The sequence below is a fragment of the Eublepharis macularius genome, chromosome 14, assembly GCF_028583425.1.
Source record: "Eublepharis macularius isolate TG4126 chromosome 14, MPM_Emac_v1.0, whole genome shotgun sequence".
NCBI lineage: Eukaryota > Metazoa > Chordata > Lepidosauria > Squamata > Eublepharidae > Eublepharis > Eublepharis macularius.
In genome coordinates this window covers 37,378,841-37,399,112 of record NC_072803.1, presented here as the reverse complement: position 1 = coordinate 37,399,112, position 20,272 = coordinate 37,378,841, and the positions used below count along the sequence as shown (strand labels likewise).

Here is a 20,272-nt window from a genome sequence, read left to right as displayed (position 1 = left end):
AGCGTCGGTGCAGCTAAACTAGCCTGCCTTAGCAACCAATCACCGCTGAGGCTGCAGTTATCGCCCGCCTCAAGATTCTCACCATCACCAATCAGCGTTCCCCTTCTGAAAGTAAAACGGGAACCAATCGAGAGCGTTATCCATTTATAGACTCCTTTGTTTAAAGGAGAAAACAGGGAAGAGGATACTTCCACAGTATGCAGCGATCCTTGTTTAGAAAGTACCAAGTAGATTATGCTATCCTGTTGAGATGTTTTGAGACAGGAGGTATTAGGGATGTGCCTTGGACTGGTTTAAAGCATTCCTCGTGGACTAGATTCAAAGGGTTGCTGTTGAAGACCGACTATCTTCAGTGTAGGTGTTGTCTTGTTGGGTTCCCGGGGAAAGGGGGGGGGCAATATAATCTTCCATGTTATTCAACCTCTCTGTAAAACCTTTAGGAGAAATCATGCGTAGCTTTGGAACTGGATGTCATCAATAGGCTGATGACCCCCCAGCTCTGCATCTATCCAAACCCCCTGGGGATGCAGTAGAGGTCCTGAGCTACTACCTATCTGCAAATGAACAAATGGAAACTGAACCCAGGTAAGTTGGAAGTAATGCTGGTTGAGAAGCCTAAGGCTTAGACATTGTGCTTTCCACTTTTGATGGGTTCAACTGACCCTTGCTGACTCAGTTAAGAGCCTGGCTGTTACACAATTCAAATACCTTTAATGGCATACAGGCTGTTATACTAGATCCAGCATTTAATGGCATACAGGCTGTTATACTAGATCCAGCATTACTGCTGGAGAAGCAAATTAACGCAGCTACAAGTAATGCTTTTTCCAACTCAGTTTCACAGTATGGACTCTTGCCTTGACTCAACCAATCAGGCCACCTGTGTCCATGCTTCAGTACCATCAAGACAAGTACTGTAATGCACTCTACACAGATGTCCCCTCGAAATCAACTCTTAAGACTCCAGTTGGTGCAAAATGTCACAACTCAGTTACTAACAGGAGCTAGGTGAAGCATGCACACCCATTCTGCAGACACTCCACTGGCTGCCCATCAGTTACTGAGTTCAATTCATGTTACCAGTTATCGCATACAAAATCCTTCATGGACTTGGACCTTCCTATCTGTAAGACCACCTTTCCACCTATGTCCTGCCTTAAGAACTTCATTCATCTGAACAGGGCTTTCTGCAGGTGCCTCCATACAGAGGGGCATAATCAACAACTGCCTATACACATGCCTTCTTCGTAGTCGCCCCACCACCCTGTGGAATGGTCTGCCTGCGGTCAGGAAGGTTCCCACATTCCTGGCATTTAGCAAACTATGTAAATAAAAATTGTTCAGGACATTCTTATAACAGAAATAGGGCTACATCGTAACAGACTGACTGCAGTTTTTCTATTGATGTAATATTGATGCAATGTTCAGCATGGTTTAACATGTCACATTTAATACCTGTATTCAGATGATAGCTCCATTTCAAAATTTCTGCAATTCCTCTTACCTTGCTTATTAGATGCATCATTCTATGGATTGCACTGATTTATTTTCACTCAGCGAGAAGGGAAGATTATAAACAATATAAATTAAATTTTGCTTTGGTTCATGCAATTGTGTTTAAACCGGCTAAGACAGTAGTGGAATCTCTAGCTCTAACACTGTGGAATAACTACTGATTTCAGTTGAAAGATTATTAATACAAATAAATTAGCCCTTTCTTTTTGAAAGGCAAAGGAATATATTATTTCACTTGAAGAGGGAAGCTATATGTTATATTTGAAATACTGTGCCACCCAACTTTCCAAAAGAATTGTCACCTCTTAATTTGAAGATGACATTTTGAAACAGGAAGGGAGATGTCCAACAACTGTAGCTTTTCCATCCATCCCATCTTGGTTTTCATTGTGTACAGCTGAACTCAACATAGCAAGAAGCAAAACACAATGCTAGTACAGAGGCAGCCACAGTAGCCAAACGCCTCTCTTTTCTAGAGTTCTAAAAGAAACAGATGTGGGGGGCAGGGGGGAGGCCAGCACAGGGACTACAAAGGCATGGTCATACTGCAAATTCAAGTTTGTTTAACAAGTATGGCTTCACTGCTTCACCTTCTCCCCAGAAACTATCATTCTATATGGTATCTCTCAGTCAAGAATATCTACAAAGCCTTAGCTCTCTGGATTCCCTAAGAAGTGTGGCAGCCCTACCTCAAAATTTTTACTAAAAATGCATGTAACTTTGTTGATCTGCAGCAAAATAAAATAACCCTATGTGATACCCTTTTTAAGACCAGCTAAATAGCACAAAAACATACACGTTTTTGAAATCCCCAGCTTTGTCAGACTATATGTTAAAATGGAGAAGGGGAGAAGAAAAAAGACTCATCTTTTGTTATCTGGTTGTTCTTTTAGCCTTCAGGTAGGAACACTGGTTGATCAAATTAACACCAAACAAAACACACAAGTCCCATACAGAGGGAAGTGTGGTGGCCATTATATTAACAATATGGACACGATTTTGCATTATTTTGCTTTCTCTTAATAAAACTTTGTTTTTGCTTTGCTTTTGGATCAGGTAATTACAGAAGCCACATACCAAATCTGACTGACTTTGGTATACATTTACAGCTATTATAGCGGAGTTATATCTCAAGTTACAGGGTAGCCCTGACAGTTTCCTTTCAAAGGACACTTTATTTTTTTCCCCTCAATAACTCATTACAGGAGTTTTTTGGTGCAATCTTAAGAACATTTTCCTGGGAGTAAGCCCCATAGAATAGACTTGATAGGATCTTAAGTAGATTTCCTTATGACTTCCCCTTATTGTTCAAGTCTAATAGGCACACTGCTCCTGTGACATATGGTCCATTTATTTAATCCTTAAATAAGGCAGAAGCAATGACAATATCACCCTTTTCTGATCTGCTTGTGACATGCATGTTCCATCTGAAAAGTGTTTCTCAACACTACTGAAAGAGTGAAGCCATACCCGGAGGATCATATATATTTCATGACCAAGGTATACATTCCCACTGCTTAAATTAATTTGGAAAATGCTTAAAATACAAATCAACGGAATTCAAATTGAATTTAAAAAACAAGATTTTAATTTATTTTTTCTTTTTGGCTTTGGGATGCCTTCCAGGTGTTACCAGAGGGATATGGCAATACTCATGTGTCAATGGCAGGACTGAAGTGTTCCAGCAAAATCAAAAAGATTTCCAAAAAGAAACCATTAGAAGCCCATTTTTTCTAACCATTTAAGTGGTAAGGATTTCCTGAACTGTATCACTTTAGATTGGTAGATAGCAGCAGGTGGAGGTGGAGGAGTTAACACTGAATGCTCCCCACGGGAAACACACTTGTTCCCTGCATGTGGAAAACTAACATGCCAGGAAGGGTTTAGCCTAGCTTTCTCCCTGATCTTTCAATATACAGGGTGTGTTTTTCCTCCTACATGGAAACATTTAACTATGCAAGCATACAAATGTTTCAGTACTGCCAAAAGTGTAAACTGGCCTTCAGCTTTGAGGAATTCACATTTGTGCATGAACTCATTAGAGCACTGCTGTGTCTGCTACTAAAATATAATCTCATAATAGGAAAAGATGCCACAGCATCCCAGCTCCTTCCATGGAAAACACGGATGGAACTGCTATGCATCTCCAGGGCACTAAAGAGACATGTCTGCGAGATGTCCTACGAAAAGTATGCATGGACAGTGTTGACACAGGGCAGCACAGCTCCAGAGACACAAGCGTAGCATCTATGAAGAATCCTTCCCTGCTCCATATTTGTCATGGTTTTCCCCTCCCTTTCAGCACAGTCAGGAGGAAATACTGCTATCGAAGGCAGCTTGTGCATACACATCACTGAAACCAAGTGGCCTGCAAACATATGAACTTGTTTTCTCGTTCTCACAATTATGCAGCCTCCTTCCCAAACCACTATGAAGCCTCCATGATCCAAGTCATTCTGCATGCACTCGTCTTTCATTTCCAAATCCCCAGTTAACACTCCTTGTACCCGTCCCAGGTTTTTTGACAAGTCACCGTTTGCCCTCCTGGCACAATGCCAGCAAGTCTATTGAGCAATGGCTGCCAAAGTCTCCTTCATTTTCTTGGTCATGCTGGGAATGAGATGGACATGGTCGTCCACACACTTTGTGACACAGGTTTCCAGCTGCACCTTGACCTGCTGTTCTTTACTCCCTGAATCCATAGAGTCCTTGGCTTTGTCGTTGCAGTACATTGTGCAGCGAGAGAGGCGGTCCTAGGGATGGGAGAACACAAGGCAGTGAGCGGCCAACGAGGCTTCAAGTGAAAACAAATTGCATTAATAAAATTAAGTGCTTGACATGAAAGGCTTAGAAACTGTTTCACCTTATTGAATCTGGAAAATTAAGTGTATGACAATAATAGTAAACGTTATAATTTTTTTTCTTTCCTTTTTTCACGTTCTTTGTTGTTTTGCATTTGCATTTTTGGGTTTGGGAGCTTTTTGATTTGTTTGTTGTGTTTTGTTAATGTATGATTATGTGTAATGTCTTTGTTTGATAAAACAAAAAACCCTTTATCCTACCAAGGAGGAGCACCAACTCATTACAGAATTTTTATTTATTAGGCATCCCTCCCCTGCTATTTAAACCCTAACATCTTCTCTTCACAGGTATAGTGCCTCTGAACAGAGGTTTCATTTAGTTGTCACAGCCAATGGAAAGCTGTTGTAGAGAGGCTTCTTCTTTCTCCATCTGGACAACAGAAAGGGGGGGGGGGCAGGGGATCAGCTGCTGTTTTATTGCTCAGCCGCCCAGTTTTGAGAGAGATGCCCCATTGGAAAGGTTGGCAGACTTGTGGTTGGTTCTCCACTGGTCCCCTGAAACTGTGTGGACTGGAAAAGAACCCGCTAAAGAACTTCCCTTCTTCATCCACAGTCATTTATTGATTAATCAAAGAAACTGAAATATATTTGAAGTTCAATATCAGTGCCTTTTCTAGCTACTGAGTAATTGCAAGATAATGGGGCATTTAATAAACTCTCAAGATGTTTGTCTGTTCAAATCTCCCTTTAAAAATACCAGGATACAAAATAGACCATCCTCTGTTAAAAAGAAGGAAAAAGGGGAAAAAAACATACTCTTTAGTGCCACCATAATGCCCGATACCCAGGGACAACACCGTACCCCAAATCTCTCTGCAGAAGCTGCCACTCAAACAACCCACTCTTCTGCAGTCTGTACAGCAGCAGATGGATTTTTTGAATTTTTATTTTTAATTTTACTTCACTTCGTGGGAACCTAAAGCACTTATATCATTGTCCTCTCATCCATTTTTTAACTCACAACAAACCCTATGTGGTAGGTTAGACTGAGCTGGTGGTTGGCCCAAGATCACCCATAGAGCTTCCATGCATCAAACCTGGATTGCCCCTAGTCTGTTGCTCTGGCCACTACAGCACACTGGCTTTGCTTCTGTCACTATTTGCACTAGAGGAGATGGCGTTAAAGACCCCTTTACCTATGTCAGGAGGGAATCAGTGCCTCTAGCACTCTGGACCTGTTGAAAAGTTCTGACACCAACCAGGGGAATATAGCAATTCTAGCCAGGTCCAAGGACAAAACAAACAGGTGCTTCCCCCACCTCCTCACCTGAAATCTCTCCAGTTCCTGGGTGACAACTGCTTGTGCTTGTGCCAGGGGAGTGTGACAGCGCTCAATGCATTGATGGACCTGCTGCATGGAGGCCTTGGGGTTCTCACAACAGGCAGCACTGCACCTGAACATGATTCCCTGCAAAGAGCTGGACATCAGTAAGAGGACACATCCAGAAGAAACACAAGCTTGTCTGGCCCCCTCGGTTTCCAACCACAGTCAGCTAGTTGTCTTCAGGCAGTCCACAAAGTTGGGCATGAAGCCAACAGCCCCTGCAGCTAGTATTGAGAGGTACACTGCCTCTATAGGTGGATGTTCTGTTTGGCTATCAAAGTTAACATCTGCAACAGACCTGTCCCCCAAGAGGTAGTTTCTCCTTCCAGAAGAAAGGGAAATCAATTGCCATGTTATTGTTCAATAGCCCAGCTTTGGTTTTCTCAAGAAACTCACACTGATTTCATACACTCTCAATACATTTATTGACCATTTGCAACTGGAGTTTCCTGCGTGGGTCAAGAAAATCCACTTACAAACCACTGCTGAAGTTCGTTCGTTCATTCGTTCATTCATTCATTCATTATCATTATCCAATGTGTGTGAAAATAGACTAAATGATTGCACACTGACAATACAATCCTAAGCAGAGTTACTCCAGTCTAAACCCACTGATTTCACTGGGCTTACACTGGAGTAACTGCTTAGGACTGCACTATGAATTCTGGTTCTGGATTGGTGCCTGCCAACTGTGGAGACCAGGACTGAGCTAAATCCTTTTTATAAATATTACAAGAACGAGGTTAATGTATGGCTCATAGCATTTTTGTTTAAAAGTGTCTTATTTATACATAACAAGAATCAACATTTTTATTATATCTTAATTTCCCCCTTTCTGGTGAGGGACTGCATGCATATACGGGATTACTATGTCCTAACCCCAACTCTGGGAGGAAGGGCATGCAACGAGAGCGTCACTAGCCTGTTTCGTGTCTGTGCTAGGATTTGACTCGTGTCTCCCCAGCACAGCGGCAAGGTCACCAGAAACCAGAAGCGACGCTGTCTCCTGCCCAGTGGCGTCAACGGAGGAAGGAGGACGTGAGAGCCGCGACTCCACGGATTCATTCCCCGATTAGTCCCCACGCGCTTGCAGCCACGCCGTCTCCCGGCCCTGACCTGCATCTTCCGGATGGTCTCTCTCTCTAGGCCCTGCACCATGCTGTCGATGGCTTCTTGAACCCGCAGCTGCTGCGCCTCAGCCATGCCGGATTGCTCCACCAAACACCCCGCATGGAAGGAGGACGCCCAGCCCAGAGGACGCGCCCGCCTCCTTCCCGGTTCACTTCCAGGGTCAGCGCCGCTGCACTTCCGAGGGGCGGCAAATCCTCGTTTGCAATGCAGCGGCCTCCTCCGGAGTCCAGCGCTGGGCACTGCAAGCCGGGGGGGGGGGGGGGGCCGCGTCGGGTAGACCTTCACTCTAGCAATCTCAAAGGAGGGAGCAACCGCTTACTCTGGCTCCCCTTGCAGCTTGGCTGCCTCAGTATCATTATTTATTTACTCCCCGCCCTTCTACAGGGCAATTAGGGCGGCTTACAATACTCATTTTAAACTATGAAGCAAACCAAAAGGGAAAAAAAAAGAAGAAACTCAGGTGAGCCTGATACCGTCAGATCTCAGAACCTAAGCAGGGTTGGCCTTACCTCCAAGGAAGACCGGGATTGCAGAGGCCGGCAATGGCGAATCACCTCTGTTAGTCTCTTGCCATGAAAGCCCCGCCACTGACTCTGACTTGAGGGTGCTTTCCATCACCGCAATACTCATTATTTCAAAATACGAAGCAAACCAAAAGGGAAAAAATCACACACACATTCAGCAACAACAAAACCCAGGGGGGGCGGGGAACCTCTACAGCACAAAGCAAAAGGCCCACCAACAGCTTAAAGTCTAGGATTGCCAGCCTCCAGAAGGTGGCTGGAGATCTCCCAGAACTACAATGATTTCTAGGTAACACAGATCAGTTCCCCTGGAGAAAATGGCTGCTATGGAGGGTGGGCTCTATGGCATTATACTCTGCTGAAAACCCTCACCTCCCCAAACTGCACCTTCCCCAAGCTTTACCCTCCAGTTCTCCAGGAATTTCCCAACATGAAGCTGGCAACTCTAATTAAGGTACTTGGCATTGTGGTATGAAAACCTCAACAGAATAGATAAAAAGGAGATCAATAACAGCTGCATAACAAAATGAGAACATCATGGAAGCAGCCTCCTGGATGTCAGCCCTCTTCAAAGATCCTGTAGAAAAGAAGTGTCTTCGCTATCCTCAAGAACAGTGAGGGGGCTAGATGACCTCTACAGGAGGAGAATTCCAGACTTGGGGAGCCACATGCCAAAAGGCCCTGTCCTACATTCTCAGCAGCCTTGCCTCATGATGAGTATTCAGAGAGGCATCTCCAGACACTCTCAAGGTGCAGGCAGGTTCATGTTGTGGGCATAGGCCCAATCCAACCTGATTTATTGCATTTTTATTTCGCCCTGCTTCCCAGCTGCTCAGACAGGTTTGTGTCATCCGTGGCAAGATAGAATGACTGGCTCCAGGTCATCCAATGAGTTTCATGGCAAGCGGGCCCTTGAACCTGGGTCTCTCAAGACCTCATCCAGCACTCTAACCACTAGACCACATCGAGTCTCCTTTTAGGGCTTTAGAGGTCAGTACTTTCATTTGGGCCTGGTAACAGTCTGGAAGCCAGTATAACAGAAATACAATGCCTGTGCGCAACCCACCACTCCCTTAACATTCTGGCTGCCACTTTCTGCATCAGATGAAGTTTCTGAACTGTTTTCAAGGCAGCCCCATATGACAGTAGTCTAGCCTCTGAAATGTAGTACTGCCAGGGTCAAGATAACATGGCCCTGATCAGAGATGTGCACATCTCTTATTGCTCAGACATCTTTGAGGTATTCCAGTGTGTTTCACTTTTTTTTCACTTTGAAAATAGCTGCAGAGTTAAGCTGGTTCTCAGCTTCTGGTGCCAAAATTAATTCCATTATCTCTGAGTCCCAGGAGGTTGCCATATTCCAGGCAAACTAACCAGCTAACTCGGGGGTTGAGCCAAAAAAAGCTTGAAAGGGCAGATTGTGAAACTAGCTGAGGAGCTATTTTGAGGCCTTTTCTGCATGGGCGATTTTTGCTGCATTTGGCTCTAAACCTCTTGAGGTTTCCTTCCGCATTCCGGACAATTAACTCCCCCCACCCCAGTTTTCTGCTTGTGACTTTTCTGTGTAGGGAGAAAGTGCAGAAGAGAACCCCTGAAACACCACATTGAAATCTGAAGGGAGAGTTAATCATCCAGAATTCGGAAGAAAACCTGAAGAGGTATGGGGCCAAACACAGCAAAAAATCATCCGTGCAAACAAAGCCTGAATCTGTGGGGGCTGTGAGGGTCAAGGGTCTTGGTTCTGCAATGAGAAATGAAAAAAGAACTCTGAGATGGTGTTTGCCTTCAAAAGATGGATTTGTGATTACTGAATTGCAATACCTCAGGAAGAAACCCACTGCCAGCTTGTGATAATATGCTGATGCTTTTCTGTTTAATAGTTCAGTTAAGTGATTTATTTCTTTTTCATCTAGTAATTACAAACAGAAGAAGAACCTTTTAAAGTCATGTATGAATTAGCGTTAGACAACACGAAGCCAAAAAGATGCAGGCCTCAAAAGGTGCAACTAGTACTAGCAGTAGATTCCTCCATTTCTAAAATTCAAGTGGAGTAGGGGCTTCTTTTTAAATAGCAAGCCAATGCAAAGGTGTTGCCTGGTCAGCTGGTTATATTTTTACCAGTGATGGGGCGAAGAGAAACTTTGATTTTCTGCCTGAGTCACCAAAATGTTTTGGGTAATCTTTGTAGTTGGACAACATTGAAATGAACTGAGGGGGGACGTTGCAGAGACCAGAGGTAACCCCTCCTGCCCTGTGTAATAATTGAAGAATCAGGCCAGTCAATCTGGCCACAAATCATTTAGTACCCTGATGAAGCCAACTCCACCCGCCCCCCCCCCGCCCCCCAGATCAGGCTGTAAATACACAGATTTCCCAGTAGGTGGCAGGAGTACCCTGAGCCAAGCACTCCTTTGTGTTTTACCATAAACTGGTTCTAATCAGAAAAACATATCAGTGCTTTTCCACAACTGACTGAGGAAAAAGAGGAGTCCCTGAGTTGCTTAGGAAAGGGGGGACATAACAAAATGGGTGAGTCGGCAAGAGCACCTCTTCGTTCAAGAATTTTGGAAATGCTCATCCTTTGCCACCTGCAAGTTTTATATAATGTTTAGAGCTCCCCATATATCTATCTGTACATCATCACTACGTCTAAGAGAGAGTTAGCTGGTCCCTGTACAGATGATAAAAGACACAACACTAGGCCAGGCACAGACAAGGCAAGTGTCCCCTGATAAGCCCCCCAAAATGAAACTGCAAATTAACCAAAAGGCATCTGACCGTTTAAAAAGGGCTATTAAGGACTGACTATACTCTAGAATTTTTAATTTTTTACTTATTCTTTTTTATTTTTCTTCATTTATATTTCGCCTTTCTCCCCAGTAGGGAAACCAAAGCTTTCATTATTTTCCTGTCCTCCATTTTATCCTCACAACAACCCTGTAAGGTAGATTAGGCTGAGAGGATGTGAGTAGCCCAAGGTCACACAGCAAGCCTCCATGGGAAAATGGGGTCTCCCAGATCCTAGTCTGAACCTTAAACCATGACACCACATGCAGTTAAATGAGAAGGAAAATCAGCCTACTCATGCACCTGAGAGAATCCTAGAGATTTTGAGAAGTGGGTGGGATTTTCAAATCATACCCCCTCCCCACAATGCTTTATGTGTAAACAGCATGGGAGAAATCTAGCCTTCAGCCTTGGGGCTTCTTGGGGGCACCTGGTCGAATATTGGAAAACAGGATGTTGCATTAGACGGTCCTTTCACCTGATTCAACCAGGCTCTCATATTCTTAAGTATGGCTGTTCCAGTCCCAGAGATGTGGCTGATTATGGTTTTACTGATTTGGAGTGGGACTTCAGTGTTTTGCATGGCCCTCGCCCATTCTAGTGATTTGACATAAAATAAAACGCACAATAGGAAGAAAAATCTGCATTCATTTTGCACAAGGATGGCCATTGTGCAAAACGGCTAGTTTTTGCAAATGTACATCAGTCAATTTACATTCTTTGTTCAGGTTGCAGTTTTCTTAGCATGAATGTGTTTTGCTCAACTGCATTTTTTTAAAAAAAAATAGGCCTGATTTGTGAGTTTGACATAGCAATCATGTGCAGAGCAATTTTTTGGCACTGAAATAGGGATGGCATGGGGGGCGGGCAATAACTTCCCGTATTTATGATCCCTACAAACATTTTTACCAGCACCCTAGTTCATAGGAGTGGGATTCTGGACTGGACTCCTATCAGGACAGTTTGCATCCTTACAGTGTAACTTTCCTGCTGTTAGAATGGTTGGTTGTGAAATCTGTAGCAAGAAAGTTACTTGGACAGCACATCATGATGGGGGTGGGTGGGATGAAGTTAAATAGCAGTGAGCTCATTGCAACCCCTCCTGCATTCATGAAAGGAAACTGACACTAGATCATGATCAAGTGGAGACTTCCCTGGAACGGGGCAAATGCCCCATGGTGATGTCACTGGGTGTGCCCAAGTCTTAAATAATATGGAAAAATTTTGTATTTCTTCTAAGAGATTGTATCAGCTGTTTAAACTATGAGGGTAGAAGGGAAACTTCCTCTTTCTAGGAAAGATTTTGGTTCCTAGTTCACATGGAAGAAGCTGGAAGGAGAAAAATTTAAGGGAGGGTCCAAGAGCATATATGCATGAATCACTCCATCCGGGCCAGGGCCTTATCCAACTCTCAAATTCTTCCTAATTTAGTTTTCAACACTTTCACATTTCCCCACTCCTAAATATGTGTCTACCTCCCCTCTAGCTGCTGCCCTCAAATGCTTTATACAGAAGGCCGTGCCATGTGTGTGCCCTGATACATTCAAACTGAATGTATGTTTTTTTAATAGTTGCCATCATTTTTAGTGGGCTGGCTCCAAATTTCCTAACTATTTTTGTGTAGATTGAGCGCCAGGGTTGCCAGGTCCCCTGACTCCCCCAGTGGGTGATTGGCAGCCTGGCACTCCCCTTGCTGTGTTCCTGGGTTCGCGTTCGCGTGTGCTCCTGGCTTGTGTGATGATGCCATTTCCAGGAGACAGCACACCACACTTGCAGGTAGACATGGGGACTGATTGAGAGTGAGTTCTTAGCATCCCACATAGACTACTTCTGTGTATTGCTGGTTGAGAACCACTACCGTGGAGAACTTTAATGGGTAACTGTGCTAAGGAAGGAGACATCCATTGTGAAGTATGGAGCTAAATGTTTATGCTTATTATTAATGAATAAAAGTTAATCAGTATGCTTCATTCACTAGGAATTGAAACCTAGGGAGTACAGATTTATACACCTCCACATCCCATGCTACTTCTCAGGCCCTGCCAATGAACATCAGGTCTAAATGGTCATGTGGCAAGGTGAATATTTACCACACCAGAGAAACTTGGTGCAAAGGGGGAAGGGGAAATAGCCAGACTCGGCATGTATACAATTTCTTTAAGATTCAAAATGCTGCATATCCTTTGTATGAGTATTCTCACAACAACAAAGCAGTATTATTATCCCTGTATAGCAAATGGGTATGTGTGTGTGTATACGTGTGCCAAGGCTGAAAGAGCATTTTGTGCCAAAGGCCATTCATTCAGTGAGTTCAGGATAACAATGAGATTTGAACTGGAGCACCATGATTCTGTTTCTATGGTTGCTTCTACACTAACTGTTCCATCTGAAATTACCATTCTTCATCTACTCATTTCAACGGCAAGATTTGGGTCCAGTAGCACCTTAAAGAACAACTAGATTTCTAGAGTATGAGCTTTTGAGAGTCAAAGTTCTCATTGTTAGAGCTAACAGAGAGAGCTCTGACTCTCGAAAGCTCATACTCTGGAAATCTAGTTGGTCTTTAAGGTGCTACTGGACCCAAATCTTGCTCTTCTACTACAGACCAACACATTTGAAACAATCAGTTTGAATGGAGACTTTAGACAACATCACAATCTACCTGACACATCCAATGTTGTTCTTGCATCATTTTTTTCAGAGGTGATTTGTGGCAATTAACATACAGTTGCAATGCCAGGCTCTTTGGTGTAGACCGTGAAAGTGTTATAGGGTTTCTTAGGACTAGCAATCCTTTACATTTTCCTCTTTTTTCTGCTTGCACTTAATATCTGTTCAGTTGCAGAATTCCTAAATCTATTATTATTAATTTGTTAATTATTAGTTTTTGGTGAGGGGGGGATTAAATACTGTTTTTCCCTTTGTGTTATTACTATCATGTAAAATAAAATTTTAAAACAAGAAGCGGCTTTGGGCAACAAAGTGAAAAAGCAGTGCTTCATTCGCTGGCACCGCCACAAGAATTGATAATTAATTGTGGCCATAAGAATGCAGAAAGTAATTGACTGGGGTGTAAAACAAAGGAATAAAAGGAACATTTCAAAAGATCCTTGCTTAACAGGACTATGGAAATGTCCTTGATGCTGACTGTACTAATCTCACACTGTGTAATTCACCTTGAGTTTCAGTGAGAAAGGCAGACTATAAATGACATTAATAACAACAACAACAACAACTTCTGAATGAACATGTAGTAGGAGCTTGCCCTTGAAATACAGTCCTTTTAAAGTGCTTTGTGGAACCAAGAGTTTCAATTCTGCTTGCAGCTGGCTGCAGAAATGGAATGATTGAAACTGCAAACATGTCTTAGTGGAAACAGCCATTACTAGTAGGCATTCAAATTTGTGTGAAATTGATGGATATCCTAGGAGACCAAAGCTCCATCAGTTACACAAATGTCTGCTAGTTTCTGAGCACACCTGAAGATGGTGCTCACTGTCTGGAACTTTCAGGGTACCTCCTTCCATACAAAACCCTTACCTATTCATAGCTTTCAGTGAGATTATAATCCTACCTTCTGCCTCTGAATTTAAATGTGAGAGCATGAAACGTGCTGGTGGGAGGCTGATCCAAAACTTGTTCCTTCAGCTACCTGAGAGTTGCCAACACCTACATGGCTTTTCTAGATATGGAATGCTTCTAGCACTTCATTAAAAAAAAAGCAGGAAGGATTGAGGTGGGGGAAGAAGTTGGGTTCAGCAGGTCAGGAAGACATCTGGGTGGAAGACTTCCCAGGGGAATTCTTTGAAGCTGAACTATGGCTCTCATTTCTTGGAGTCACAAATGGCTGAACATAACAGATTTTCAAATTCCACCCTTTTTATGTAGTGGCGATACTGTTAAATCCAGATGTTTAGTCGGATGTGGCGGAAGCTGTCTGAAAGTCGTGGTTTTCATGTGTGATGATGTTCTGCTACTTCTGTTCAGTATGTTGCCTTAACCGGGACATGCCAAACCATAAAAATTCATTTATCGTCCATGGACGAGCCAAAGATTCAGGGACTGTGCAAAGATGTCTGGAGGCTTGGAGGCCCACAGCCTTTTTGTTTTTCTGAGAGTTCAAGTCAGTTTGAAAAGTTCTTATGTATATGCATACTGATTTCACTTCTGGTAAATAGGTTGTGCAGGTTTTTTTGTATGGTTTCAAAACCCACCAAATCTGTTTATATAAAGGCAGCAGTGGGACAAAAGCAAGAGGTGTATAGATGATGGGAAGAAATGCTGCTCGCAACCCACTTTCTTAAGTATTATCCGTCTCAGCCATAGGGGCAGCAGGACACCCCTTCAGTAAGTGAGAGCATCCAGATGATACCATCCCAATGATGGCATAACCTCGGCCGTTTCCAGACGGCCCCCCGCCTCGCGAAACGTCGCGCGTCGTCGCGTGTCGTTGCGCAGAAAACGCGAAATATCACGTTTTCTCGCGCGAGTTTTGCACGACGTCGTGGTTGTGCAGGTTTCGCGTTTTCTGCGCAACGACGCGCGACGACGCGCGACGTTTCGCGAGGCGGGGGGCCGTCTGGAAACGGCCCTCCTCTGGTTCTTGTATTTTTCCACTTGGAACTGGAGAAAAAATAAACCTTCTTTGACCCAGTTAAAAGGAGAAACAGCAGGGTGACTGTGAGTCTCTACATGCTACTAAGTACCTAGGGACGCTCAAGTGCAGGATTGTATGCGTAACCCTCAGTTCACATGCAGGCTGTTCTTGCTTGGTGCACGTGAATGCTGCTTTCCACCAATTCATTTCTCTTTTCGCTTCTAGAACTAGTACTGTAGGATCCTTTGACTTGCCAGTTTGCATTTCTTTAAGTTGTGAGAGTGTCAAGATCTGCATTTCAATTAATGGATGTGGGGGAGGGGGGAACTGGGATACTTTTAGCAGTTGCAGAGGAACTGATATAGAACACGTGAATATATTCATGTGGAACAAATTGAAGTGTGACTGTGCGAGTGAGTGCTTGGAAAGTTGGAGGGGGGGACATATGAAATAAGGTTCACTTGAGCATCCATAGGTACTTGGATGATTGCGTGGATGGAGTGTCCATCTGGGTGCTCCACCTGCAGCGACTATAGAGAGAGTGTGGAGATGTGTTCCACCTTCCAAATGCCAGTGCTAAGCCCTTCATTCCCCCACACTTTCCAAGGCTTTCTATTTCCCAGCTGAATTGTGTGGCAGCTTTACAGCATGACTTAGCTGGGTGGGGGAAAGGAAGGTTCAGGCTGCTGGAGTCACTGAAATGGCCTTTTGCGTATGCATAACGTAGGAAAGAGAGAAGCAGGGGATGCAGTGCTGGCAACCGTGAGCTCAGCAAGGACAGAGTGCATGTGGATGCTGTTCCTGCCACACTTGCTGCTGCTGCTGTGGTGGTGGTGAGGACACACTTTCATGCCACTGTGTGAAATTAGCTTTAGGTAACCAGTTGTCAGCAATCCAAGTGTGAACTATGTACTGATTTATGCCAGAGCCTTAAAATAAATGCACAGGGTGCTCTTGTGAATCTTCACTGCTTATTGGGAGAACATGTGCATGATATCTGTTAATGAAAGACTCGTAATAAGCAGTGTTTGGGCTGCAGAAACAAAGGTTGCTTGCTCTTCTCCTTGTATAGATCTTTATATATAGGTGTTATAGGTCTATGGTGCAGCTTTTTTTTTGGAATGCTGTGTGCAGTTCTGGTCACTGTATCTCAAAAAGGGCATTTCAAAGCTGCAAAAAGGACAGAAGAGGGTGACCAAGATGATTAACAGTTGGAGCACCTTTCCTATGAGGAAAGTTGAAGAGTCTGGGACTTTTCAGTTTAGAAAAGAGCTGGCTAAGGGGGGAACATGGTAGGAGTTTATGCATGAGGCTGAGAGTGGACAGAGAACTTTTTCTCCCTCTCCCAAAATTCTAGAACTCAAAGGCATCCAATGAAGCCAATGGGTGGTAGATTCAGGACATACAAAAGGAAATGCTTCTTTATTGATTAAAATATAGAATTTGCTGCCAGAGGATGTGGTTCTGGCCACAGGCATAGATGACTTTAAAGAGGGATTAGGCAGATTCATAGAGGATAGGTCTATTAGTGGCTACTAGACATGGAGACTAAAGAAAACCTCCACATTCAGAGGCAGTAAACTTCCAAATCTCGGTGCCAGGAGGCAACATCAGGGGAAGGCCTCAGCCTCTGTGCCCTGTTGTTGGGCCTCCAGGTTGGCCACTGTGTGAGATAGGATGTTGGATGCACCAGAGGTCTGATCCAGCAGGACTCTCCTCTTATGCCCACGGTGGTTCATAGTATAACACTAAAAATACAACAAGCAAAAGATCAATAATTACCAACAGCAGCAAAAATAGTACAGTGGCAAAATCTGTCTATCTCCTCCCTCCCCTGTGGCAGAAAACAGCAGGATAGGAAGTACAAAGGATGACTTATCAAGAAAGATCTTTCCCACAAAAATCATTTTGAATGCTAACATTCTGTATACTTTTTTTTTAGATAGTGTGGCATAGAAGTTACAGAGGCCAAGCTAGCATCACTCTTAGCTGAAGATGCACGAGCTGAGAGGAGAAGGCGAGAGGAGAGGACAGTGACTGAGCTAGGAGCCAAGAAGTCCTCTTGCTTCTCCCATGAAGTCACCAGGTGGCACTCCAGAAAGCCATTATTCTCTGAGGCCTCAGAGCAGAACCACAAGTGACAAAAGGCACAGATTGGACACTTGTCAGCTTCCCTCAAGTTTTGATGGGAAATGTAGGCATCCTAGTCTTGAAGCTTGGCTGTCCGACTGCTGTCCAATGGACTCTTCAACTGTCACTTGTCCAACATTCCACCAAGCTGCCTACATTTCCCATCAAAACTTGAGGGAAGCTGACAAGTGTCCAATCTGTGCCTTTTGTCACTTGTGGTTCTGCTCTCAGACCTCCATCTGAAATATGGGAAAAGTAAGAAAAACGCTGATTTACCTTATAGGATCATTATAAGGATTAGTGAGATAGTGTACAAGAAGCATTTTGTACACTTTATATCAGTGCAAGGTATTATTAAATTGCCAGTGTTGCAAATTAACACACAACAAGGAAAACATAATGGCACCTCCCTCCCCGCAAGAATGTTCCTTTTGCAAAGCCAATCTCTCCAGGTCTCTAACACGAACCATTTGCCTCTTAAAACACACGTTGCTTCTTCAAAGTCCCTTCTGCAGACATTAACTAATTCATGATGCTTGCAAAAGTTCCATCTCAGTAAAATAAAATTAGGGGCAACAGCTCAGGAATGGATGGAAAAGTCCCTGTTCAACGGCAGCAGTGTGTAAACCTGGGGTTGAGGAGTTTAAAAGACTCCAGACGTACACAGTACATTACACATTGGAAAGAGCCAAAGGAAGCCAAAGATGCAGCTGAGCTCACTTGACAGGAATATTTTATTGATTCTCTTTGAAAGCTTTGCCCTATAAGACTCAACAAAATTTAAATCCTCTGAACTAACAACTTGAACACTCACTGGCTGGAAGGCTGATCTTGTTTTAGTTTAAGCCAAGAGCAGCAGTGCCAGAAGTTAAGGATGTTCCTGGATGGTCGCAACCCATTGGTTGATTCTGTTCTGCTCCCCTGGGACCCACAACTGATATATGAATACATCCTGTGCTATATGACTTGAGTCCTACATCTGGATCCCCATTGCTGGATCCAGAGGATAGGTGCTATACTGCAAGGCTGTCTCTCTAAACAAATACATATATATTCCCTCATAGCCTCCCTGATCAAAATAGAATAACACCTTAATAAATCTAGAAGAAAATGAAAAAGAGACATGCACGTCAAGCAGTGTACCATAATCATAAATGAGGAGTTTCCATTTAAAACTGGAAATCTGCAGACCCAGAAAATACTGTGAACAGAACTATCAGATGTTTAGCTCCCTGTCATTCTGGCTTACTATGATACAGATTGGTCTAAAAATAAAAGTGCTGGAAACAGTTTTCAGAATCCAGTAGAAACAAGCACTCTGAAAACTCTAAATTACTATATTATTATTTACAAATGTGTTGTTGGGCTTTTGGAACACATATTACATAGGAGACCCCCCCCCCTTCCCCGGCCAGGTTTTTTTTTCCTTTTGCATTTTGCAACAATTTAAAAAGGGAACGTGAGAAAAGTGTTACTGGCTTCTGGAGAAAACTATCTTTAAGCTATCTCTAGCAATGGTAAAAGCAGCTTGGAATTGGCAGTTTGGGACAGAAAAATGAAGTGAAGGCAGATAATGAAATACCCTCTCTTGCCCCACATTCCAGGTTTCCCCTCCAAATCACAAACTTGCAGCTGCAATTTTTTTATAAAAAGCAACTCAGGAAAAAGGATCATGGAACTATGCTTAGTGTCCAACACCACTTAGATTTTGACTCCTTATTACTGCTGTTAGACTAAACGATAACAGATTTTGTATCTTTCTCAATTGTACATCTTTCCTGCTCTGCAGAAAATGTAGCCTTCCCCCTTTCAGCAAAACTCTTTGAGACCTTTTGACTGTGCCATTCCTCCAAGGTGCCCTTCGAAGGACTGTGGCTCATTGCAGTGATGGAGTGGTTTAATTTTGATTAAGAGGAAAATGAATCTTGGAACTCAGAATGTAAGCACAAGAGGAAGGCAGTCATATCCCATTGTGGCATCAAAGCAGTTGTGTTGATGGCCCTGAGGCCTTCCATATCCTCTGCTGGACCAAAGTCCACTATGATCATCACTTAGTCTTTTACACAAATCAGCACAAGTTGCTTGAAAATGCCTGACTTTGCACCTCGAGTCCTTTCTGGGTTTTCCCCGGGTCTCCTGCAGGTTTCTATAAATGTACTTTGATACACTGTTTCCTAAAAGCAGCTGAAGATCTGTGGAAAGAGTGAACAGGGAGGTACAGATTTTTACATCTCTCCATTCACCTCCCATGCTACTTCTCAGGCCCACCATTCCTCCCTATACACCCATCACTGGGGGATTTTTGCTAGTTTTTAAAATATATATATATATTGGTAGTAGGTAGTAGGTATAACACCCTGACCTGAATAGCCTGGGCTAACCCGATCTCATCAGATCTCAGAAACTAATCAGGAATCGGATCAGCCCTGGTTAGTACTTGGATGGGAGACCACCAAGGAAGACTGAGGCTACTATGCAGAGGCAGGGAATGAAAATACTATGGAGTTTCCATAAGTCATCTGTGACTTGATGGCAAAGGAAGGAAGGAAGGAGATTACTATAGTGTTAAAACATTAGAGCAATATACAAATAGCAGAAAGCTTGTCAGAGGTGTGGGGTGGTGGTAGGCACATTGGGAAAGAAGGGAATTGCCCCATGCAGAAACTGGGAATCACTCCTATGTGGAAGAGCTGACGAGCAGAACCACAAGTGACAAAAGGCACAGATTGGACACTTGTCTGCTTCCCTCAAGTTTTGATGGGAAATGTAGGCATCCTGGTCTCGCAGCTTCGCTCTCTGACTGCTGTCCAATGGACTTTTCAACTGTCACTTGTCCAACATTCCACCAAGCTGCCTACATTTCCCATCAAAACTTGAGGGAAGCAGACAAGTGTCCAATCTGTGCCTTTTGTCACTTGTGGTTCTGCTCCTAGATTCAAATTACTGAGTGCCCCGGGGTCCATTGTTCTTGGTCAGCCATGGCTAACCTTTGCAGTGCTGAAATGCTATATCCTGACATACAGATGAAGGAGGTCAAGAGGTACACGCTTGTAGTGATGCAGAGAAAGACAAGGTTAGATTTGGAGAGGAATGTCACCAGAAAAGAATTTAATTGACAAAAGGTTATCAAACATGGGCAAGAATGTCCATAATAGACATAGATGAAAGTGTGGAATTATGGAGATGTTGAAAACAAAGACGTCATAAGAACTTGGATGTGTGAAGAAAAGGATGAGAGATGAGTTAAAGATGACTCTACAGTTGGGTGCCACAGAGGCATGGGAGATGACAGTCCCTCTAGGAGTGGGTGACTGAAATTGTGAAACTGTTGCTAAGGAGTATCTAGCAGGAAGTGTGGTCTTCCCCCAAAGGAAGTGTCGTCTCCCTCAACAGGGTGGAGCTG

General features: G+C 43.5%; 1 protein-coding gene across 1 annotated transcript; it reads right to left on the bottom strand.

The window, feature by feature from the left end:
- Nucleotides 1–3,879: 3,879 nt before the first annotated feature.
- FAM136A (family with sequence similarity 136 member A) lies at nucleotides 3,880–6,940 on the bottom strand. The gene is made up of 3 exons (XM_054997621.1): nucleotides 6,817–6,940; nucleotides 5,644–5,784; nucleotides 3,880–4,268 (listed from the first exon to the last, which is right to left on the bottom strand). Exons 1-3 carry the CDS (start codon nucleotides 6,901–6,903, stop codon nucleotides 4,080–4,082), a joined length of 417 nt encoding a protein of 138 aa, XP_054853596.1. The 5' UTR covers nucleotides 6,904–6,940; the 3' UTR covers nucleotides 3,880–4,079.
- Nucleotides 6,941–20,272: the final 13,332 nt, after the last annotated feature.